Below are 26,457 nucleotides of genomic sequence, written 5' to 3' on the forward strand. Positions count from 1 at the left end.
CTGCCGTCTGTGTAAGCTTGGTTGTAACTGTTGGACAGTGAAATTAATGTTTGTATTAAAGAGTATTATTTATAAGTTATGTTATCAGCATAATCTATCAACGAGCTCATATAAGCACTAATTAAACTCAAAATTAGTTAAACGTAAGAATGCTCAAAATTGACGACAATGTGTGGCTAATTGTTTTAAATGTTATTTATCTTGATTGTCTCTTCCATCAAATTGACTTCATATATTCTCTTATTATCTTCTATTATGTTAGCTAATTGCGCGTGAACGAACCACGCGCTCAAAATGTCATTGCCAGCCTGTATATTTTGGTTTTCAGATAAAATGCAAATTGTGGTGGTCTCGCTTTGGTCGCCAGAAACATTTTACTTGATCCAGCACCAAACTGAATCAATACCATTTATCGATCTTGGTTTTTTTTCTGGTTGTCATGGTACCATCTAGTCACGTGATCGGTGTCGAGGTCGTGCGAATAAATATTTTATTAAGATTGGATCACGTGGCTTTATAATATTATTTGCATACAATTATAAGTGATGTATTGGTTGAAATTAGGCTAGTACGGACACGTGGTGAATGTTAATTAATTTGTTTACAAATAAATTCATCAACACTTATGTTTCTATTCAACAAGTGTTAATTCGACTATGGATTGGATACTTATTTTTGACATGTATAACAATTTGGAGTATTTATGCGTAATTATCCAATGACGGACATAGGTAATCTACACGTGAAGCTTAAAGCCATTGATGAAATTCTGTAGGCCTGCAACGGTCAGCCGGGAGCCGTGTTTCGTGAACTATGCCGTATAATTAGTAGTTTAGACGATGGAATAATGAGCCTTATTATAATGTTGGCAAGTGTAACGCAATGAGACATTCTGTAACCGGCATTCTAGCCGAATCACTAAAATCGTGTCATTTTATATACGGAACCAAATCAAAAATCGGAGTTGAGACGCCATCATGATCAGTTTTAGCTTATCATTATTATACACTGGAATTTAATATGGAACAAGAGGAAATTTAGTCAGCTGTGTTTGGCGATTACTATGGCGGTGTACAGAACTCACACACGCTGGAGATGCATTAGTTAGCGGAGCTAAAAATGGGTAAAAAAATTCAATGCATTGGAAGATATACCCTAGCAGGCTGTGTTTTGGGCAAGGGGAATTTCGCCCGCGTCGAACTGGCTACACATGACGTTACTGGATGTAAGGTAATGGAATCGATGTTTAGTTTTCTCTCCTCATCACAGGTTTTATTTCTGTAGTTTTTATTTAGATCTATTTATTTATTATCGCTGTATAAAACGTGACTTAAATATATACTTTGCATATTTAGATAAATAGAACGCAGAGGGTTCAAATAGAAAGTAAACAGTCACATAAAATCCAAACATTTGTTTCCCATAATAGGGCCGTTAATTCGAGAAAACTTTAGTTAAAATGTTAAGGCATTAAAGAATGTTATCCTTTCTCGAACGAAGTAGCACAGTGGTATAATGTCGACAAAACAGATTTATAGAGATTACAATTTTTTATGATGTGTTTTGCTTTAATGTTATCTTTTATAAATAATTTTAACAAGCTTTTGAAGAGGCTTATTAAAAGTGCAATAAAGTCAGGAACACTCAAAAGTTTTTCAATTGACATAAGCAGATAATAAACGTCTGATAGATTTCATTGATGATAACAATCAATGTTTTCTTTAAGAATATATTCTTGTGTCGTACCTTATATTATACCCCAAACACATATCACATTTGTCTTATCATGGACCGTATGTTTTAACCCCAGAATTTGTAGACCATATGTGACAAATATATGGACATCAATGTTTGAGTTACATCATTGTTACTACTGATTTTCGTGAAATGTTTTCAAAAAATGACAAGCTAGGGTTTAAAGACATGCTAATATAAGGATTTAAAGACATGGCAAGATAAATGTTAAAAGACATGAGAAGACAGAGGTTTAAAGACATGGCAAGATAGTGGTTTAAAGACATGGCATGGCAAAATAGAGTTTAAAGACATGGGAAGATCGGGTTTAGAGACATGGTAAGATAAGGGTTTAAAGACATGGCAGGATAATGGTTTAAAGACATGACTAGATAGGGTTTAAAGACATAACAAGATAGGGTTTAAAGATGGCATGATAAGGGTAAAAGACATAACAAGATTAGGATTTAAACTTTAAAAACTTGGCAAAATAGCGTTTAAAGACATGGCAAAATAGGGTTTAAAGACATGGCATAAGAAGATAGGGTTTAAAGACATAAGAAGATAGGGTTTAAAGAGGTGAGAAGATAAGGGTTTAAAGACATGAGAAGATAGGGTTTAAAGACGTGAGAAGATAGAGTTTAAAGATATGAGAAGATAAGGGTTTAAAGAATATATTGTAATTGATATAAGTAAACATGTACAGATGGTTATAGTGAAATACTGTTCTGCCCAGTTCAACAATATTTGGCACAGGCTATTTTTTTTATTTGGAAAAAGACTTGTAAGACCATATTATGAGACTTGAAAATTATTTTTTTCCAGGAAGACCTTGAAATAAAGTTAATTTGCACAGTCTAGTCTATGCGTGATTAAACAATGTTTGGTACAAACCTTGCTTTTGTTAGTTGGAAAAAGACTTAGGATACTTAAGAATATATAAGGGCATGCACACATACATATTTCTCAGAGATATGTTTCTATGTGGTCTTAATAAAATACTTGTGGATTAAAATGTACTGAGTTGTTTTAAAGCTTCCCACTTATTTGAAACAGTTGATTTTGTCCAACTTAATTTTGTCTAACTGATATCAGTATAGTTTTTAATAGATTCTGTCTCTAGACTATCTTATTATAAAGAGTAATAGAGTTAAATATTGTTTCCTATATATGGTACTTGTGTTATTAATATTGATTGAGTTTTATACCGTTAGTTGAAGTATTGTACTGTAGAATATATTCATGTTTTTAATTGATTTATCCATTATACTTTTGTAGCTTGCAATTTTCTCACTCTCCAATTTCATCAGGGGTATGATAGGCCAAACATTTAACATATACTCACTTAGTCATTAGTTTATTCATTAAGTATTCCTGCCCAGCAAGGCCATTTTTTTTTTACCAGTATAACCCAGATTGAGCAGTTTGTTTCGCTTCTGAATAATATTTTATTACAAGTACAAAGTTAGAATGGCTAAACCTCTTTGATTTGTGTCCAAAAATAAAACTATGAATTTCGTAGCTTTTTATATGTTGATCTGTTTAGTGGGATGACCTTCCGATAGTTGAAAATGTTCACATCTGTAGATAAAGCCATTGTTGAGATATAACTAATAACAGTATGCTAAAAATTAGTAAACAAATCAAATTCAGCTTAATAAACAATATTTTTTATGAGATAGAGCTTGTCCCATCACTAATCAAAAGAACACATCCAATGCAATTCAGTATTTCATTTTGACCTAAATTAGAAGAGATTTAGAAAAATAGTGTTTAGTAGACAACATAGGCGTACGGGCTCGATGACAGTTAGAGGGGGCAGAACCCGAAATGCCCGAAAAAATTTCAGGATTAGAGACAGTGGCACAGGTCTTCCTCGAGAGGCGAAGAAGTGGAGCTTAATTACCTTGTATGGACACCCCCCAAGAAAATTTTGGAATATTTGACGGCTGCAAACACATTTTCCTACTATTCCAGCCTGTGAATACAGCAACTTCAATTTGGTCCAATATAGCCTACCTGGCTGACCCGAATTCCAAACAACCAATCAATCGTCGCGGGGTATGGGGGCCTCACCCTCCCGGATAAAATTTTTAAAATTTAACCAACGCAAATGCGTTTTCTGCTATTCTAGCCCATGTAAGCATCTCCAAAAGTATCCAATGGTTTTGTAACCGAAATTCCATTTTGAATTCCAAAAATCCAATCAGACTGTTGCAGCTGCATTCACAAATAATAATCGATGCCCGAAAAATTTCGCACAAAGTAAGAGTGGCTCCAGACAAAATGTTTTAATCCATAATCAACTCAGTACAAATTCGTGGTATTCAATTAGTAAAATTAGTGTTTTATTAAGAAAGCAAAACTAGAAATGCCCGAAAAAATTTCAGGTTTACAGACAGCGGCGCCGGTTTTCTTCGAGAGGCGAAGAAGCGGAGCTGAACTTGTATGGAGCCCCAAAGAAAATTTTGGAATATTTGATGGCAGCAAACGTGTTTTCCTGCTATTCCAGCCTGTAGAATTAATGTTTTATTAGATTTCAGGCACTTTATTTTCCAAAGTAGATGAAATTTTGGAATATTTGACGGGTCGCAAACGTGTTTGACTGCTATTCCAGCCCGTAAAACTAGTGTTTTATTAGATTTCGGGCACTTTATTTTGCCAAGTAGATGAAATAATTTTTTTTTTTTCACTTTACCCATCTGCCCGAAAAGTCAGCTTGCCCGAAAGTTAGGGCGGCAGCTGCTCCCCCATGCCCCCCTGGCTTGTACGCCTATGGTAGACAATGCATTGTAGAACAAACCAAGAACAAAAGAAAGCATACATCAATTCAAAGAGTAGATTCAACATAAGTGTGAAATTAAAGCTTAAAAAATAATGTGACTGTCCTGAAGAAGTTTTGTCCTTTGGTATTTAGTTGTATGGTGACAGGTGGTCCTGTTGACAGGGGTGGTCTAAATCATTAAAATCACAAATATCATTGACTCTTATTAAACACATGCCTGAGTTGTCATACATGTATCACAAACATCTCAAGTTTCCACAGCTATATTATTGCTGTCAACTTGTTTTTTGGTTAATAGTGAAATAAAATTATAATGCAAACATTGTAAATGAATGATATAGTTGATATGAAATTACTGATTGCTGTCTACATCAGTTAAACATCAAACATAAGGCCTGGAGGTATATTTTTGATCAACAAAATAGATACTAACTATACATATGGTAATATTAGACTCAGTATTAAATTTTTACAAAATAAATTGAATACTTTAGATCTGTTGAATTAGATTTGTACCCTGAATGATATTGTTCTTTCTGCACATGTACTGATGTGATCAGGTGGCCAGGAAGTTTATGTACTTTTACTGCTGTGATTAATTGGTCAGGAAGTTTATGCTAGAAGTGATTGATGTAGTAAAGTTAGATTTTGTCTAGTTTTGTTGTGTCTTCATGATTTAAATTATCTCAACAATTAGTAACTAAAGTACTCCATGGAGTGTATATATATGACAGGGGATTTGAGTCAAAAGTCAGTGCTATGTTGTTAGTTTTTTAACTTCTACAATGTTGCAAATGTTGAATGTTACCTGTAAATTGGAAGAAGTCAAATGAAAAACAAGCCAACAGTGAGGCTGATGTCCCCTGCCGAAATCCCAAAATAAATAGATGACACATATAAATTAATTGCAGATTTACTTTTTGCAAAAGTATCAAGCAATCAAACTGATTATCAACTATACACCAAGTTTCATCACTCTCTATCAGATAGAATCAAAGCTATCTGGCCCCAAAACATTGACCAATAAAATTGCTTAGCACTGTTTAACTTTAGCTCGAAATGTTAATCATTGAACTCGGTCAAGACATCAACATCAAGTTTAAACAATCTACCTCAATTAAAAGCAGAGTTGTTATGTTCCAAAGTCTTGACCAATCAAATTGCTTATCAATCCTTAGCCTCATCAGTCAAACTTAGTCAAGGTAATGATATAATGAATCTGTACTCAGAGTTTCATCACTCTCACTTAATTAAAACCAAAGTTATTGGCCCCAAAGCATCAACCAATCAGATTGCTTATCTCTGCTTACCGTAACCAGACAATGTTTATCATCGAACTCCATCAAGACATTCACCTAATGAATGCCTACACCAAGTTTGAATATTCTACCTCAACTAGAAATAGATGTGACAAAACTATACACCAAGTACTTAATTAGAACTAAAGTTAAAAGTTTGAACATTCTACCTCAACTAGAAATAGAGTTATTGTGTTCCAAAGTCTTGACCAATCAAATTGCTTATCGCTCTGCTTACCCTGAGCAGAAAATGCTCATTATGGAACTTAGTCAAGGTATTGATGTAATAAAACTATACACCAAATTTCATCATTCTCACTTAATTAGAACTAAAGTTATCGTGTCCCAAAGCATCAACCCATCAAGGCATTGACCTAATAAACACCCACACCAAGTTTGAACATTCTAGCCTTATTTAGAAGGAGAGTTATAGTGTTCCAATGTCTCGGCCAATCAAATTGCTTATCGCTCTGCTTACCCTGAGCAGAAAATGCTCATTATCGAATTTAGTCAAGGTAATGAAACTATACACCAAGTTTCATCACTCTCACTTAATTAGAACTAAAGTTATCATGTCCCAAAGCATCAACCAATCAAATTGCGTATCTCTGCTTACCCGAAGCAGAAAATGCTCATCTTCTAACTCCATCAAGGCATTGACCTAATAAACACCTACACCAAGTTTGAACATTCTAGCTCAATTAGAAAGAGAGTTATTGTGTCCCAAAGAGTTTGACGGACATACAGACAAACCCATTTTAATAATTCCCTGCTTTCTTCGAAAGGCGGGGGACAAAAATATTGTAATACTGACAAATACATCGTGTAAATTGACATCTACTTTCTGTCATTAAACATTTCTCATTAGACTTTTCCAAATTTCCACAAGACGCCTAACTCCTGGCAGGGTTTCGATTCCCCGGTTGTACGTGACAAGGAGTAGGGTCGCCTGTCCAACCTCGTGGGTTTTTTCCGGGTCCTCCGGTTTCCAACCACTGCTAAAGACCACTACTACGTTCAAGCAAATTATTGAAATATAATTGAACCATGTGTTAGTCCCGAAATGACCTAGTTTGTGTCGAGTGGACGTTAAACTCCATTTCTCTTTCTCCATCTAGCCAGCTCTTTAAACTTTGAAATCTGACATCTCATATGACACTCGCTCTATGTATTTAGGAGATAAACACTTGGACAATAACACCCCTCTAAATGCGAAACAGGAAGTCTTTATTGACATTGTAACATGCTATTTTAGCATTTTAAAAGAAATTACTAAAACAGAGGGGTGTTATTGTTCAATCGACTGTGTCTAATTGACCAATCAAAATGCAAGATTCACCCTTAAGCATGTTACAATGTACTCTTCAACATTTCACTTTTGCATCGCAATACACGACTCACAACATCAAATTAGCCAGTATGCAAATAAGTTCACACAGCACCTACTTTTAATCACTGCAACCGGATGTTGATTTCCTTTTTTGTCCCCCGCCTTTCGAAGAAAGCAGGGGACTATTAAAATGGGTTCGTCCGTCTGTCTGTCTGTCCGTCTGTCTGTCCGTCCGTCTGTCTGTCCGTCACACTTTTTGGGACACAATAACTCTCTTCCTAATTGAGCTAGAATGTTCAAACTTGGTGTATGTGTTTATTAGGTCAATGCCTTGATGGAGTTCGAAGATGAGCATTTTCCGCTTAGGGTAAGCAGAGATAAGCAATTTGATTGGTTGATGCTTTGGGACACGATAACTCTCTTCCTAATTGGGCTAGAATGTTCAAACTTGGTGTATGTGTTGATTAGGTCAATGCCTTGATGGAGTTCGAAGATGAGCATTTTCCGCTTAGGGTAAGCAGAGATAAGCAATTTGATTGGTTGATGCTTTGGGACACGATAACTTTTAATTGAGCTAGAATGTTCAAACTTGGTGTATGTGTTTATTAGGTCAATGCCTTGATGGAGTTCGAAGATGAGCATTTTCCGCTTAGGGTAAGCAGAGATAAGCAATTTGATTGGTTGATACTTTGGGGCACGATAACTCTCTTCCTAATTGAGCTAGAATGTTCAAACTTGGTGTATGTGTTGATTAGGTCAATGCCTTGATGGAGTTCGAAGATGAGCATTTTCCGCTTAGGGTAAGCAGAGATAAGCAATTTGATTGGTTGATGCTTTGGGACACGATAACTTTAGTTCTAATTAAGTGAGATTGATGAAACTTGGTGTATAGATTTATTATATGAATACCTTAACTAAGTTCGATAATGAACATTTTTTGCTGAGGGTAAGCAGAGTGATAAGCAATTTGATTGGTAGAAACTTTGGAACACAATAACTCTCCTTCTAATTGAGGTAGAATGTTCAAACTTGGCATAGGTGTCTATTAGGTGAATGTTTAAACTTGATGTATATGTAGATGTTCATTAGGTGAATGTCTTGACTGAGTTCAATAATTAACATTTCGAGCTGAAGCTAAGCAGAGCTAATCGATTTCATTTGTCGATGGTTTGGGACAAGATAATCTTGATTCTATCTGATAGAGAGTGATGAAACTTAGTGAAAAAAATAAATGTGCGATTAATTAATATGTGTCATCTATTTATTTTGTAATTTCGGCGGGGGACATCAGCCTCACTGTTGGCTTGTTTTTTCTACATAAAGAAAGAAAAGTCTCAGCTCCCAGATATAATCCAAGAGATTGTTCGTAGAATTCACAGACTTTCCCCGAGAAGAATTTTACTCTGAAGTCACCAGGGTTTTGTGTGAACGTGTGGGACAGTCCATGAGCAATGTGGACATAGAAAGTTGCCACAACAACTAACCATCCTGCCCTTTATGATTAAAAATAGGTGCCATGTGAACTAACTTGCATACTGGCTTATTTTATGTTGTACGTCAGATGTTCTAATGCAAAAGTAAAATGTTGAAGAGTACAATACATAGTGTGGGTGTAAAATGAGAAGTGAGTTAAATGACAAAATGTAAATGTCAATTTACACCATGTATTACAGCTAATTCATTATGCACAGAACAAAAAAGCTTTGTATTTGTTGAAATTTGTTACATTTGACTTGGCCCAATTTACTTGTAACATTCAACATTTACAACATTGTAGATGTAAAAGCACCAACAACATAGCACTGACTTTTGACTCAAATCCCCCATCCTATATATATATATTATATAGTACCTTATAAATATTTCAAGCCTGGTTCTCCCTTATCAGGGATGGCATCTGAGGAGGTGACATAGTACTCAGAGTAGTTACATAGTAAAATTTTCTCATAGACACATTGATGTGCACATGAAGAAACCCTTGGCAGTGGGGAATTTGATAAAGAATAGTTAGAAAGCTGCTGTCCAGCCAAGATTCTCCTGCTGGCACTGCACATATAAATTATTGTATGTTAGTTTCAAAATGTATTGTGTTGACACAATGTTAAACCCCATTCCATTCCATTGATTACAAGATAAATAAAGATCAATAATCTAATCTTGTAATATCAAAGACATTTTTTATTTTCGTTCAAAAATCAACTTATAATGGTATTAGTTTTTCTAACAAATTTTCACAACATGAAAAGAAATGAAGTTTAAAAAAGCAAACATGTAAAACTGATGTTATTTTTGTATTATTAGAACAGCGAAAGAGCTTCCAAAGTTTGGATTGTAATAGATACATGTAAATAACAGTAAATAGTTCATAATAATCATAACTAGAACACCGAAGGAGTACCAAGGTGTTTCGGTACTTCAGGTCACGTCGGGTCACACCTTGTCAGGTCAACAATGAACTTTTGAATATAGTAACATCCAATACTTGTTAAAGTGGAAAAAACTGTTATTTTAAACTCTCAATAAAACTGGAAGTTATAGTTCAAGACAAAATTTTTTATACGCCCACATTTTCATGTGGACGTATATTGTCATCGCCCCTGTCCGTCCGTCCGTCCACAATTGTTTGTGGACACTCTACAGGTCACAATTCGTATCCGATTTTGACGAAACTTGAAATATAGGTTTATCTCCAAAAGATCTCGGATGCTTTTGATATTGGCATGTATCGGACCCGATTGTACGAAAAATCGCGTTTTTAGCTTGTGGACCCTTTAGAGGTCATAATTTTTATCCGATTTAAAAAACCGTTCTAGTATATCACCGTTACACCCCAAGGATGGTTGAGTTCAAATTTCGTGAAAATCGATCCAAAACTGACAGACAAAATGGCCGCCCCTCGTTCTCAAATAGCGTAAAAATATGGTATATCAAGGTTGAAGACCCTCTAGAGGTCAATTTTCATCTGATTTTGATGAAACTTGAAATGTAAGTTTATAACCCAACGATCTCGGTTCATTTCGATATCCGTGCATATCGGACCTTAGCTTCCTGAATTATGGCCCCTGATTGTACGAAAAATAGCGTTTTTAGCTTGTGGACCCTATAGAGGTCATAATTTTTATCTGATTTGAAACAACGTTTTAGTATATCACCATTACACCCTTAAGATGGTTGAGTTCGAATTTCGTGAAAATCGGCCTAAAACTGACAGACAAATAGCGTAAAAATATGGTATATCAAGGTTGTGGACCCTCTAGAGGTCACAATTTTCTTCTGATTTTGATTAAACTTGAAATATAAGTTTATAACCCAAAGATCTCAGTTCATGTCGATATTCGCGCATATCGGACCGTAACTTCCAGAATTATGGCCCCTGATTGTACGAAAAAATCGCGTTTTTAGCTTGTGGACCCTATAGCGGTCATAATTTTTATCCGATTTAAAAAAACGTTGGAATATATCACCGTTACACCCTAAGGATGGTTGAGTTCAAATTTCATGAAAATCGGACCAAAACTGCCGGACAAAATGGCCGACCCCCGTACAAAATTCGTGTAAACATCTGGTATATTAAAGTTGTGGTCCCTCTAGAGGTCACAATTTTGATCTGATTTTGATGAAACTTGCAATGCATGTTTATAACCCAAAGATCTTGGTTCCTTTCGTTATTCGGGCATATCGGATAGTAACTTCCTGAAGTATGGCCCCTGATTGTACGAAAAATAGCGTTTTTAGCTTGTGGACCCTATAGAGGTCATAATTTTGAGTAAATCGGGCCAAAACTGCCGGACAAAATGGCCACCCCTCGTATGCAAATAGTGTATAGCATCTGGTATATGAAGCTGGTGAACCCTCTAGGGGTCACAATTTTGACCTGATTTTGATGAGAGTTGAAATGCATGTTTATAACCCAAAGATCTTGGTTCCTTTCGATATTCGCACATATCGGATTGTAACTTCCTGAATTATGGCCCTTGAATGTACAAAAAAATCACGTTTTTAGCTTGCCGTCCATGTAGAGGTCACAATTTTTATCCGATTTAACCCTTCCAATGCTAGACGTAAATCCACTGCCGGTGCTAGACCCTTTTTTGAGGAAAAAAGGGAGGTTGGAACTGAATGCCAAGCAGTTCTTATGGAAGCTTTTATGAAAAATCTTTTTGTCTGTTGGGATGGGCATGAGGTTGGGCTAAGAGGAAAAAATAGAATTTTGGAAATTTGCATAATAATGTAGTCACGTGATGTCATGGCGGCCATTTTGGATTTCTCATTTCTCACTAAAGCTAACACGAAAACGAATTTTTCTCCATGAACACGCGCATCACGTCTCCCGCTGCCATGACCACGTGCAGATTGCAATACCTTGTTTTTACTTTCACTTTCATCCCCAAGTCCCATATCATTAACAATATAGTCAGTCAATAGATCTACACGTCCGGGACTCAGGAATTGCCTACGTCTTTACGATCCAGCAGGCCAGCATTATTATCAACATCCGAATTATTGTCAGAATCTACTGCAGACACAGGGCTATCGTGTTCACATTGGGCTTGTTCATCATGCACAGGAGACATAGCTAGCTATGGGCGGAACATCGCGCAACAAATCACACACTTCATAATCACTGTCCTGACTACTATCATTATCAAGTAACTGGAAACGAATTATGTGTCACCTGCCTCGAAATTGTCCACGTGTTGGTCAGCAAGACGTCATTCACGACTTCGTCGAGAGTGCATTGTCTACGTTGTCACTATGCACTCCGCCATTTTACGGTTTGCCGCTTTGAAACACGTGGAAATATGTTCTAGTGTATAGAAAATACAATAGATGGCACTTGCAGTAACGGCACTAATTTTAGTGAGGGTTTTACTGACTACACGGTAATACCAGGTACGCGCATTTTACCGACATTTTATAATACCCGGTACTACCGGGTATACGCAGTGAAAGGGTTAAAACAAATATGTGAATATATCATCATTACACACTAAGATCTTGGTTCCTTTTGATAATCGCGTATATTCGAACGTAACTTCCTGGATTATGGCTCCTGATTATTTGAAAAATCGCATTTTTAGCTTGCAGATTCTCTAGAGGTCACAATTTTTTTTCCCCAATTTTAAAAACCGTTTAAATATTTCACCATTCCACCATAATGAAGGTTGATCTCAAATTTCGGGAAAATCGAAAACCCGACGAAGATCCATTGAGAAATAACCGAGATATGGCCATTTTTTGTCCTATCCATAAAACTATTCCTGTTTGTCAAAAATGACCCAATTTATATTTAATAAATAGATCCATGGAGGCCAAACACATCTATGTTGGCAGAATGTTTGCACCACTTACAGTTTTGGCTGCAAACTCTGACCAAATTCCCCCCCCCCCCCCCCGCAAAAATAAAAACACTTACAGAAACCAAACGTGTTACGACGGAATAATTACAGATTTATATAGCGCAAGATTACACTAATGTTTCTAATGCGCATTTAATTAACTAACAATATCAAAGAACTAATTGTTGAATAGGTGTGTTTTCAGCTCATGTTTGAATTGGTCAACAGATTTGACAACATAGGCGTACAAGCCAGGGGGGCAGGGGGGGGCAGCTGCCCCCCTAACTTTCGGGCAAGCTGACTTTTCGGGCAGACGGGTAAAGAGAAAACAAAAATTTATTTCATCTACTTGGCAAAATAAAGTGCCCGAAATCTAATAAAACACTAATTTTACGGGCTGGAATAGCAGGAAAACGCGTTTGCGGCTGTCAAATATTCCAAAATTTTCTTACAGGGTCCATACAAGGTCAGTTCCGCTTCTTCGCCTCTCGAAGAATACCGGCGCCTCTGTCTGTAAACCCGAAATTTTTTGGGGCATTTCTAGTTTTGCTTCCCTTACTGTTATCGAGCCCTAATATAACACTAATTTTATTTTTCTTTTAATTGAATGCCACAAATTTGTACAGAGTTGACTATGGATTAAAAAATGTTGCCTGGAGTCATTCTACTTTTTGTGACATTTTTCGGGCATCGATTATTATTTGTGAATGCAGCTGTAACAGTCTGATTGGATGGTTGGAATTCAGAGTGGGATTTCGGTTACAAAACCATTGGATACTTTTGGAGTTTACACGTGCTAGAATAGCAGAAAACGCATTTGCGGTGTTTAAATTTTCTAAATTTTCTCCTGGAGGGTATACCCCCGAACCCAGCGACGATTGATTGGTTGTTTGAAATTCCGGTCAGCCAGGTAGGCTATATTGGACCAAATTGAAGTTGCTGTATTCACAGGCTGGAAAAGCAGGAAAACGCGTTTGTGGCAGTTAAATTTTCAAAATTTTCTCCCAACGGTCTCATCTTCGTGGACTGTAAACGAATGATTGGAATTCGTGTCAGCCACCTGAGGGGGGGGCAAGGTAAGGTCCGCTCTCTTCGCCTCTCAAGGAAGACCGGCACTCTCTGTAAACACAATAACTCTCCTTCTAATTGAGCTAGAATGTTCAAACTTTGTGTATGTGTTATTTAGGTCAATGCCTTGATGGAGTTCGAAGATGAACATTTTCTGCTGAGGGTGCTTAGGGTAAGCAGAGATAAGCAATTTGATTGGATGAGGCTTTGGGACACGATAACTTTAGTTCCAATTAAGTGAGAGTGATAAAACTTGGTGTATAGTTTCATTACATCAATACCTTGACTAAGTTCGATATTGAGCATTTTCTGCTCAGGGTAAGCAAAGCGATAAGCAATTTGATTGGCCGAGACTTTGGGACACAATAACTCTCCTTCTAATTGAGCTAGAATGTTCAAACTTGGTGTAGGTGTTTATGAGGTCAGTTCCTTGATAAAGTGTGAAGATGAGCATTTTCTGCTTAGGGTAAGCAGAGATAAGCAATTTGATTGGTTGATGTTTTGGGACACGATAACTTTAGTTCTAATTAAGTGACAGTGATGAAACTTGGTGTATAGTTTCATTACATCAATACCTTCACTAAGTTCGATAATGAGCATTTTCTGGTTAGGGTAATCAGAGCGATAAGCAATTTGATTGGCCGAGACTTTGGAACACAATAACTCTCCTTCTAATTGAGCTAGAATGTTAAAACTTTGTGTAGGTGTTTATTAGTTCAATGCCTTGATGGAGTTCGAAGATGAACATTTTCTGTTTAGGGTAAGCAGAGATAAGCAATTTGATTGGATGATGCTTTGGGACACGATAACTTTAGTTCCAATTAAGTGAGAGTGATAAAACTTGGTGTATAGTTTCATTACATCAATACCTTGACTAAGTTCGATATTGAGCATTTTCTGCTCAGGGTAAGCAAAGCGATAAGCAATTTGATTGGCCGAGACTTTGGAACACAATAACTCTCCTTCTAATTGAGCTAGAATGTTCAAACTTGGTGTAGGTGTTTACGAGGTCAGTGCCTTGATAGAGTGCGAAGATGAGCATTTTCTGCTTATGGTAAGTAGAGATAAGCAATTTGATTGGTTGATGCTTTGGGACACGATAACTTTGGTTCTAATTAAATGCAAGTGATGATATTTGGTGTATAGTTTCATTACATCAATACCTTGACTAAGTTCGATGACGAGAATTGTCTGCTTAGGCTAAGGAGCAATAAGCATTTTGATTGGTCAAGACTTTGGAACATAACAACTCTGTTTCTAATTGAGGTAGAATGTTTGTTTAAACTTGATGTAGATGTTCGTCTTGACTGAGATAAGCAATTTCCTTTGGGACAAGATAACTTTGATTCTATCTGATAGAGAGTGATGAAACTTCGTGTATAGTTGATAATCAGTTTGATTGCTCGATACTTTTGAAAAAAGTAGATGTGCGATTAATTAATATGTGTGATCTATTTATTTGGGGATTTCGGCGGGGGACATCAGCCTCACTTGTCAAAATTCAAATAGTTTCATATATATTCAGCCAGGTGTGCTGCTATTTTTTCATGTGTTCCAAGGTGTGCCGTTGGCAAAAAAAGGTTGAGAACCACTGATCTAATGTGTGGAATGCTGCACATAGGTCGAGTAGAAGAAGAATAACACACTGTTGGCTGTCTAAAGCTTGATAAATATCATTAGTGGTCTTTATCATGTCGGTTCCGGTGCTCTGGTATTGCTTATATGCTGACTAAAGATGGTTCTTCAGGTTATTATCTTTCATATGTTAAGACACATTTTTCAATGATTTTGGAGGTAAAACTTAAACTGCTAACTGGTCTGTAGTTTTTAAACACCCACATTTTCATGTGGACGTATTATGCTGTCGCACCTGTCCGTCCATGTACAATGTTTGTGGACACTTTACAGGTGACAATTTTTATCCGATTTTGACGAAACTTGCAATACGCTCTTATAGGTCTATCTCCCAAAGATCTTGGTTCCTTTCGATATTGGCATGTTTCGGACCATAACTTTATGGATTATGGCCCCTGATTGTACGAAAAATCCCGTTTTTAGCTTGTGGACACTCTAAAGGTCACAGTTTTCATCTGAATTTGGTGAAATTTGAAATGCATGTTTATAACCCAAAGATCTTTGTTCCTTTCAACATTCAGGCATATCGGATCAGAACTTTCTAAATTATGGCCCCTGATTGTGCGAAAATTTGCATTCTTAGCTTGGTTCCTTTCTATATTTGCACATATCGGATCGTAACTACCAGTATTATCTGATTTAAAAAAAAACCTTGTGAATATATCACCGTTACATTGTAATGATGGTTGATTTCGTAAAAATCGGACTAAAACTGCAGGACAAAATGGCCGACCCTCGTACCCAAATAGTGTAAAAATATGGTATATCAAGGTTGTGGAGAGGCCACAATTTTTATCCAACTTTATATGACAAAGATCTTGCTTCCTTTCGATAATCGCGTATATCCGAACGTAACTTCCTGGATTATGGCCCCGGATTGTTTGAAAAATCGCATTTTTAGCTCGTGGACCCGCTAGAAGTGACAGTTTGTATTCAATTTTAAAAAATGTTTAAATATATCACCGTTACACATCAATGAAGGCTGACTTCAAATTTTGTAAAAAATGACTAAGACTGCCGGACAAAATGGCCACCCCTTGCACCCAAATAGTGTAAAAATATGGTATATCAAGGTTGTGGAGAGGCCACAATTTTTATCCAATTTTAATGAAACTTTAAATTTATGTTTATATGAAAAAGATCATGGTTCCTTTCGATAATTGTGCATATCCGAACGTAACTTCCTAGATTATAGTTTTTTATCCAATTTTAAAAACCGTTTAAATATATCACCGTTCCACCATAATGAAGATCAAATATGAATTTCGGGAAAATCGAAACAAAACTGCCCGACAGAATGGCCGCTCTTTGTACGCAAATTGTGTAAAAGTACGTAATACGAAGGTTATGGACCCTCTGGATGTCACAATTTTTATTTGATTTTGATGAAACTTAAAATATATGTTTATGTCTCAAAGATCTCAGTGCCTTTCGATATTTGCGCATTTCAGACCATATCTTTCTGGATTATGGCCCCTGATTGTACGAAATCGCTTTTGTTTTTAGCTTGTTCTCTGTCCAACCACTGGTTTAAGGTATCTGAAACTAAGAATGGCTTTTTTAAAAGGGTTCTGATGACTGCTTTGCCAAGGTTTTTCAGGAACTCACCATTGAGGAGACCGGCATTTACAATTTCAGAGATTATCGAAAGAAACAGATCGATGTTGTCTTTTAGCATTCAAGATGGTAGGGGATCTAGTTCACATGATTTAGGTTTCATAGAGAGGATAGTATTTTTATACGCCCACATTTTCATGTGGACGTATATTGTCGTCGCCCCTGTCCATCCGTCCACAATTGTTTGTGGACACTCTACAGGTCACAATTTTTATCCGATTTTAACGAAACTTGAAATATAGGTTTATCTCCCAAAGAAATTGGATCCTTTCGATATTGGCATGTATCGGACCGTAACTTCACGGATTATGGCCCCTGATTTTTTTTAGCTTGTGGACCCAATAGAGGTCACAATTTGTATCTGATTTTGTTGAAATTTGAAATGTAAGTTAACAATTATTATCTGTTTAAATAAAACGTTTGAATATGTCACCGTTACGCCGTATTGTTGGTTGAGTGAAAAGAATAAAAGAAAGATTATTATGTTTCCCCTTGGATAGATATTCACATGAATGAAAGGAAAGTATTCACAAATGATGCAAGGATTTCATAAGTTGCTTTTAACAAACTAGGGGATGAGGTCTAATTTAACAATGAATCAACATATATTTCTCAAACCTTCAACCCTTTCCAATTTTATACGCCTATTTGGACGTTTATTGTCGTCGCTCCTGTCCGTCTCTCCTGTCCGTCCGTCCACAATTTTTTGTGGACACTCAACAGGTCACAATTTTTATCCGATTTTGACGAAACTTGAAATATAGGTCTATCTCCCAAAGATCGGTTCCTTTCGATATTGGCATGTATCGAACCATAACTTCATGGATTATGGCCCCTGATTATTTGAAAAATCCTGTTTTTAGCTTGTGGACACTCTAGAGGTCACAATTTTCATCTGATTTTGATGAAACTTGAAATACCTGTTTATAACCCAAAGATCTTGGTTCCTTTTGATATTTGCGCATATTGGATTGTAACTTTCTGAATTATGGCCCCTGATTGTATGAAAAATCGCGTTTTTAGCTTGTGGTCCCTCCAGAGGTCACAATTATGGCCGCCCCTCGAACGCAAACAGTGTAAAAATATGGTATATCAAGGTTGTGGACCCTCAGAATTCTGATCCGATTTTGATGGAACTTGAAATACATGTCTATAACCCAAAGATCTAGGTTCCTTTCGATATTTGCACATATCGGATCGTAACTTTCTGAATTATGGCCCTTGACTGTACAAAAAATCGCGTTGTTATTTTGTGGTTCCTCTTAGAGGTCACAATTATTATCCGATTTAAAAAAACGTGTGAATATATCAACGTTACAATGTGATGATGGTTGAGTACGAAAAGCACACAATAAGCACAATTATGTGAGAATATAGACAAATATAGGTGAGTCTATAGACAAATATAGATAAGTATACATAAAAAGTTTTATAGATAAGAAAATGTAACAGTAAAATGTTAGACAGGTCGTTTCACACTGAGAAAATATCAACACATATGGAATTTGTGGAAATATTACCGCTATCTTGGATTTCCGCCATTTTGGATTTTCAAATCTTAAATTTAATATCATCCATGAACTCAGCGACCCCGAAAACTTTAATATAGAGTCCAAATGAGGTTTATACAGGGAAAAATAATGAAGACTTTTAATGAAATCTAAATTAACCCCAACAATCTTCAGGGGGTGTAGGGGGGTCAGAAAGTAATAAAAAAAATATTTTCATACATGGGTAGGGTAACTACTACTTTTTAAGGGGGCCACAAATTTGAACATCAACATTTGTAAAATAACACCCCCCCCACCCACCCACCCACCCACCCCAATACAGATTCATTCATATTTTATATTAATTTGAAATGGACTTTAATATTGTTTCTCTGGGTCAATCTCAGGTTTTGATTGAGAAAGTTCCTCAGGATTTTCTGGTGTGAACAGCATCCAGTTGTTCAAATCGGACAAAATATGTTTGTGTCTTAAAATTCCCACAATTCACCACAATACAAAGGCCCCATAGACCAATTTAGTGTATCTTTTTAACCATTAAGATCATACATGTACATACAAAAAACCAACAGTATTTTCAGATGCGGCCTTGCTGTAGAAATCTATGAAATGTAGGCCTACTTTAGTTTTATCAGAATAAATGATTGATTATGAACATGTGAATATGAATATCCTCTAGCAAGAGACTAATTATGATCTTTATGTGCCTGACATTGGAACTTGACCATAAGCAGTTAATTATGTGGATAAAGCCAATTTTCTAGAAAGCAGCCATATATTTGGTGACAGTTATGCCATACTATACCAGAATGAGAAGACTTGGTGTCGACATCCAAACTTGGCTGAACATTAGAGTTTATCTCTGGAAACATGTTTTTAGGAAGTTTGTTTATCATGAAATATGAAATGATTAAAAGGAATAACATCACTGTGATAGCGAGGAGACATTCTTTTATATTTGGACCTACTGCCTACCATTATATCAACTGCTAAAGGCAAACCTATTCGTCATCTAAATGTCACAAATTGTCTTAGGCATTACATGTTTACAGGATCAAAATACCAACAGTCAGAAAAGTGTTTCTATCAGCAGATTATCTACTGATGTAGTGTTAAGTGTTCACAAGCTTTTGGCGTTAAATCGTTTTTGATGTAAGGGTGATTGTTGTGTTGTATTAATTTAATATGCTGGTGTCTTGTTGTGGTATAATCAGTACCCCAGGGTTTATCTTCTATCAAGGAGCTTCATCTTCTTCTGTAATCAAACTATCAGAACATCTGATACCATTTTTACTTACATGGGAACCCAACTGGAAGCATTTATGTCAGTAATAGCCTTAAGGTATAGTTGCATTTAATGGAGGATATCATGTTAATTTATAGAAGTATTGATTAAAAGTGGTGTTGATTTAGTCTCATTGAACCTAAATGTAACTTAAAGCAGAGGTCACAAATATGTTTTAGTGAATAAAACAGGATAACTGTGTGGAAGACTTTCACAAACCTTTATCTACAAACTTTAAGTTTCCATGTATGGTTGGCAACAAGTTCGAAAATTCCATGCTATTCTCGTGCATGTTTAGCCAGAGTTTAAAATACTTACAGGTACCATAGCAAATTAAGCGGCTCAATATTTTGAGTGCATCTTTCAGATAACCTATTTAGGTTATTTCTTTACTTTGTAGACAAAATCATACTTTTATCCTTTAATGTAATTGTGTCAGAATGCACTTTTCCAGATTAAAAAAACCCACACACATATATATACCTTTAAAGTAAACCAAGAGTCAGTAGAAAGAGTTTGAATGTATGATACCAGGTCCTGTGTGGTGGGTGAGAAAGTTCTGTAGAATTTACACGACTGGCTTCCCCATGTCTCAGTGGTACAGAACGGACAATCTGGCCAGGAAGAGTGTCTAGTCTTTCGAATGGGAAGAAAGAGTGGCTGGAAACACCACTCCCCAGATAGATGCTACAGGTGGCATATTCAACAAAATCCTTTTATTCTGGGTTTCCCATACTCTCTGTGATTATAGTATAATAAAGTTATTCACACATTGGAATATAGTATACAAACTTAATTAAAGATACATTATGGGAGATTTTTATAAGGAGTTAGCCATTCTTGCTATAACAGTTCAAAAATAGATGATGAAAGAAGAATATATTGAAAATTTCAGTCAAATTACTTTATTCTGAACATAGTTATCACCAGTGTAATTTTTGACTAGAAATGGGATTGAATTCCATCTTCACCGATTCTTAGTATGGCCGATCGTTTGATTGACAGGCATTAACTCAACCTACATAATCTCTGCTGTCTTTTGTCTGCTGTCATCATATCCGAATTTGTGTTTTACCTTTTTGGACTTTTATAACAATTGGACAAAATGAGTGAGAGGGTAAATTTTCATTCTTACTTGTATTTTGGGCATGCATTAAATCAATTGAATATAGGACATAATATTATAATACAATTATGATAAATGTATAGGTATACACCAGTGGTGTTGTGCCTATCTGGGAAATAAAAATATTTTTATTGATATTATTAACACATAAGACCTGTCCGTCTATATTAGTCATCACACGGTCTCCAGGAATTGTATAATTTGTCATTATCTGTGTTTAGTTTATTGCACTTTAAATAGTTTAGATGTCATTTGTTAAGGCATTGCTCAACGGTGGCCTCGCTTCATACACTCTATCATTTAGCCTCAATCCGGGAGTATGATGTCAAAGTAACGGTTAATCTCCGCTCATGACGCCATTTAAAATTAAAATCAGTCAACGAAATCCTGTTTAAATCCAAGCCATCGGTGGGTCTACAGAGTTGATTTTGTGCTTGTTGTGTAAATAAAGATCTAATTTATAATTTCTATGACATCTGAAGCCTATATAAAGACTTGCAATAGTTGGATTTAGCTCTTGCATAATGTATGTTTAAGTTCTGTGTTCTTTTAGGTAAATTTTGCCTGGACAGCTAGGTTGCTGCCTGCTCTTCGTTGAATTTGATTTTTGGACCAATATTCTGATTTTTGGTAAAACTATTTCTTATTGTGTATTGTCTGTATTTGTCATTTAGTTTGGAATATTGTGTCTTCAAATTATTGGTTTTAGTCTTATATGGTACATAGTTTTAGTATTTTAATATTTGTTAATCAGCTTCACAGTATAGTATTTCACCATTCTGTAGATTTGCAGTTTGCATAAAGTTGTAATAGTCATAGAAATATTTTATTATTGGAATAGTTTATTTATTTATATATATATAATGGTTATTTATTAAAACTATAATTGGTGATAGATAAGTCAGTATGTTCATTATGCTGATAAATGTGCCTCGTCTGTGTAGAAATTGAAATTAATAGAAACTACAAGGCTGATTTTACTCTTCAACTCAACTTATATACTTTCAATACTGGCCAAAACCATCTACAATAATTGGTATCTGCTATTGATTTTTGGGGAACAATTGCCATGGATTCTGCATTTTGTCTTTCTGTCTTGCCAATGAAAAAAGTCGGGTTATTTAGTGAAATGAATTGACAACAAGGTTTCTATAAGCCATAGCAATAAAGATATCTAAATTAGCAATGAATATTTGTGAATTTTATTTGTTTTCTTTCTCAATGAATAAAGCTCCATGGTTGTTTGCCAGGAGAATTGTTGCTACATTGTTTTAAGACAATAGACTATATGTTATGTATCATATTTTATATATGTAGTATATAAGTTTAGAAATCTGATGGGAAAACCTTAGCACATCATCAATGTAGCATTTTCTGGCTTCAAGTGCACTAAATAAATGAGTTCTTTTAAGGTCATTCCATGTCAAGTGGACCAAATTTCGGAAAGTTGGGAACATGACCCCCTTCAAAAAATTAATAAAAGATAGATGTTATAGTACATGGACTTAAGCTAACAAATCCAAAATTATAAGTCTCTAGGCCGAACATTTGCTGAGATATGGCCATTTGAAATTAGGGTACTGAAACGGATCATAAATTCAGTAATTTTTTTCAGGTTTTCAGGCGCTTTAAACTCACATTTCTAATAGGACTAAAACTCTCAAACTTTGTAATCTAAGATAACTTGTGGTGTAGATTATGAATTTAGCATCACATGCAATATGCGATTCACACAGTTCGTGCCACCAATTTACAAAATTTACAAAAGACTCTAAGTCGATGAGATATATACAATTTCCCAAATATTCAGTCTCGAAATTTAATGCACACTGAAAACGTACAAAAAATACCCATTTTCACTTTAATTTTGGCCATGTGGGACAGAGGTTAAAATTCTGAAAATGTTTGATAATGAAACTTCAATTTCCCTACTATAACATTCATTAAATTCCATCTTGTGTATTTGATGGCTAATATTTTTAATTGGCACTTGAGATCTGTGCAGTGATGAAGTTTTAGTACCGGGTATTATAAAATGCGCATACCCGGGTAGTCAATAAGGCCCTCGCTAAATTTAACGTCGTAACAGAAAGTGCCATCTATCGTTTTTTTCTATACACTAGAACATATTTCCACGTGTTTCAAAGCGTCAAACCGTAAAATGGCGGGATGACATCTTCGCTGACCACGACAGTGAAGACAATTTCGAGTCGGATGATACACATAATTCGTTTCCAGTTGATAATGATAGTAGTCAGGACAGTGATTGGGAGTTTGAAGTCGGTGATTTGTTGCTCGACATGTCTCACGTGTATGATGAACAAGGCCAAGATGACCATGATAGCCCTATGTCTGCAGTAGATTCTGATGATAATTCTGATGTTGATAATGATGCTGGCCTGCTAGATCGTAAAAGACGTAGGCAATCCCAGAGTCCCGAACGTGTAGATAAATTGACTGACTATAGCGATAATGATATGGGAACGGGGAATGAAAGAAATGGTGAATACGAGGTAGTGCAAGTCACACGTAGTCTTGGCAGAAGCAGGTGTGGTCCGCGTGTTCGTGGTGGCATTGCTCGTGGCCCGGTTCCTGTTAGGCCTATATTGAATGACAATAGTAGTGTTGGTAGTGGTAGACGTGGTCCACGTGTTTGTGTTGGCTCTGCTCGTCGGTAGTGAGAGACTTAAAGTTAGAATTGGTGACAATGCTACTATTGATGAATTCTTTGCCCAGTACTTCACTGACGATATCTTCAGGCATATTGCAGAGGAAACAAATCGATATGCTCACCAGTTCATTCAGGAGAACGAGAACAACTTCAAAGAGTTTTCCAGGGTTCATTCGTGGAAAGACACTACTGTATCAGAAATGAAGACATTCTTTGGTTTACTTGGACTGATGGGTATTATTCATAAACCGAGGCTGGAGATGTATTGGTCCAAGCTAGATCTGATAGAAACCCCTATATATATGGGCAAATAATGACAAGGGATAGGTTCTTCCTTCTGAAATTCCTGCATTTTGCAAATGATCAACACCCAGCATATGACCCAAAAGACCCCAATAGGGACAGGCTTTGCAAGGTAAGGCCACTGATTAGAAAGGTGAGGGACCGCATGAGGCGGGTATATGCCCCCGATAAAGATCTCTGCGTTGATGAGTCCCTTTTATTATTCAAGGGCAGACTTCTTTTCAAACAATGTATCCGAACTAAGAGGTCTCGCTTTGGAATAAAGTTCTATGAACTTACTACATCCGAGGGTATTTCTCTTGATTTTATAGTCTACTCTGGTGAAAACACACTTAGAGATCACGATGAGCCAGAGCCTCAAATGCTGGTAACTGAGCGAATCCCTCTGAATCTGATCCAACCATATCTTGGCCTTGGCCACACACTGTATCTTGATAACACATCTCCTGATTTGGCTACCTACCTCCTTGATCACGATACATACCTCTGTGGGACCATCAACCCAAAGCGTGCAAATTATTCTGGTGACCTTGGCACTAGACGACTTGAGAAGGGGTCATCTTGTTTCATGAAATCACAAACAGGGCACATGCATGCTGTAAAGTTCAGGGCAAAGAAAGACAAATCAAATGACAAACCCAAAGAAGTATGTATGTTGACCACAGAGGGAACTGCTGCTATGGTTCCTACTGGAAAAGATGACAAGGATGGAAATCCTATTTCCAAACCTGCCTGCATCATTGCTTATAACCACAAGATGGATGGGGTTGATATGGTAGATCAACAGCTCCACAGTGTGACCTTGGTGCGGAAGACATTCAAATGGTACAAAAAGGTAGCTTTGAGGTTGTTCATGACATGTGTATTGTGTGCACATAAACTTCATCGCAAGTTCACGCCGTCTACCAAAGATTTCCTAGCGGACCTCAAGGACCTCCTGGCTATACTTATAAGTTCCAGTCCGAAACTGAACAAAGAAGTTATAAGGACATACACAGTACAGAGGCTTACAGGGAGACACTTTCCTCAGAAAAGAGAGGCAAAGGCTGGCAACACAGGGTACAGAAAGGACAAAATGTGTCGCGTGTGCTGGGCGAGGGGACTTCGCAGCAGGGCTGGTAGAGAAATCAGGACGGTTTGGATTTGCCCTGACTGTCCAAGCCAGCCAGGTCTTCATTCAGATCAGGATTGTTTCAAGGCCTATCACACAAAATTTGATTACTTTGCAAGTCCTAATGGAGACAATGGAGATTCTTCCAATGGAGACGAGTAAATGTTCAACATTCATAGTTATTCACGATTCTGGTATCTTTCATACATTTCTGTCTTCTTTTGAATAAAAGAAAAAAATGAATAATCAAAACTTGATATTTTTGTTCATTTTATATATATTTATCAAGATCCAGTGAAAAAAACAATATCCCAGAAGTATTTCATGGAGAACAAATTGTTTTTGTCATAGATTTAGTGAAAAACGAGAAATCCAAAATGGCGGCCATAAGGTCACGTGACTATATGATTATGTATATATCCAAAATTCTATTTTTTCCTCTTAATAGTCCAACCAACCACATGCCCATACCAACACATACAAAGAATTCCCCAAAAAGTTTTTATAAGTACGGTTTGTCATCTAGTTCAAAATCTCTCTTTTTCCTCTAAAAAGGGTCTAGCACAGGCAGTGGATTTACGTCTAGCATTGAAAGGGTTAATGGCTATTATCAAAATTGTTGACTTTTCATGTTGATTTTAAAATTACGTTTAAATGTCCTATACCCCTCAAATGTGTCTATATAGAGTAAATGTTTGCGTAGATTACGAATATGCAATCATTTTGGATCTACATTGTATTGTTCTAATTTTTATTTGGCCTCCCAAATGAGAAAAAAAATGGTTATTCTGCTTTACAAATTGGAATTTTGGGCATTGACAATCAGATTAAAATTACTTCTGAAAGACTTAGGCTCCTCATATTTGTCATTTTAGAGCAACATATAATGTAGAATAAGAATACAGAATCATTTTGGCTACAGGGAGTATCGTTTCAATTTAATTTTGTTTTCAAAAACAGGGGAAAATTTGTTTTGTCTGCTTACTTATTCCTTACACACTAGGGATGTTTTCTATTGTTTTTGGTGTATGCCCAACCCGGGTCAGAGCCACACCCATTTTTTCTTTGTGTGTCTGTGTGTTTTGCCTACAGGCCTCAATTCTTAATGGATTATCTTGAAAACTATTCATATATATTCCTTCTATCCAAAGGATGACTGTTATTATTTTTGGTGCATGCACGACACCCAGGGGCACAGCAACACCAGATTTTTGTGTTATCATCCACAGGCTGCAATTCTGAGCTTTTGGTGCATGCTCGACCCCTGTCACGTTCCAGGATTGCAGCCCCTAGGCGAAAACATAAAAAAATGGGCGTTGCTGTGCCAATCCTAAAGGTATAAGGAATAAGTATGAAAAGTTTTCAAGGTGATCAAAACACACAGACATTCAAAGAAAAAATAGGCATGGCTCTGCCCCTGGGGGTTGGTCATGCACAAAAAACAATAGCGATCATTCTTGGGGTATAAGTAATAAGTATGCACAACTTCAAGACAATCCATTGTGGCTTGTAGGCGACAAACTGGCACATACAAAAATTGAGCGTGGCTCTCTGCCCCTGGGGGTCGGGCACGCACCAAAAACAATAGGGAACATCCTTAGGGTATAAGAAAAAATTGGTATACATAATTTCAAGACAAACCGTTAA

The 26,457-nt window shown here is 36.4% G+C and overlaps 1 protein-coding gene across 1 annotated transcript in view; it reads left to right on the forward strand.

Moving 5' to 3' along the window:
• The first annotated feature begins 1,119 nt into the window (after window positions 1–1,119).
• LOC126819206 (uncharacterized) overlaps window positions 1,120–26,457 on the forward strand; it is a 129,261-nt gene continuing 103,923 nt past the window's right edge. Inside the window, exon 1 of the mRNA XM_050547113.2 lies at window positions 1,120–1,230. Within this exon, the coding sequence (XP_050403070.1) occupies window positions 1,120–1,230 (111 nt within the window). The remainder of the gene's footprint in view (window positions 1,231–26,457) is intronic.

Source organism: Patella vulgata, chromosome 4 (assembly GCF_932274485.2).
Source record: "Patella vulgata chromosome 4, xgPatVulg1.2, whole genome shotgun sequence".
Classification (NCBI taxonomy): Eukaryota; Metazoa; Mollusca; class Gastropoda; family Patellidae; genus Patella; species Patella vulgata.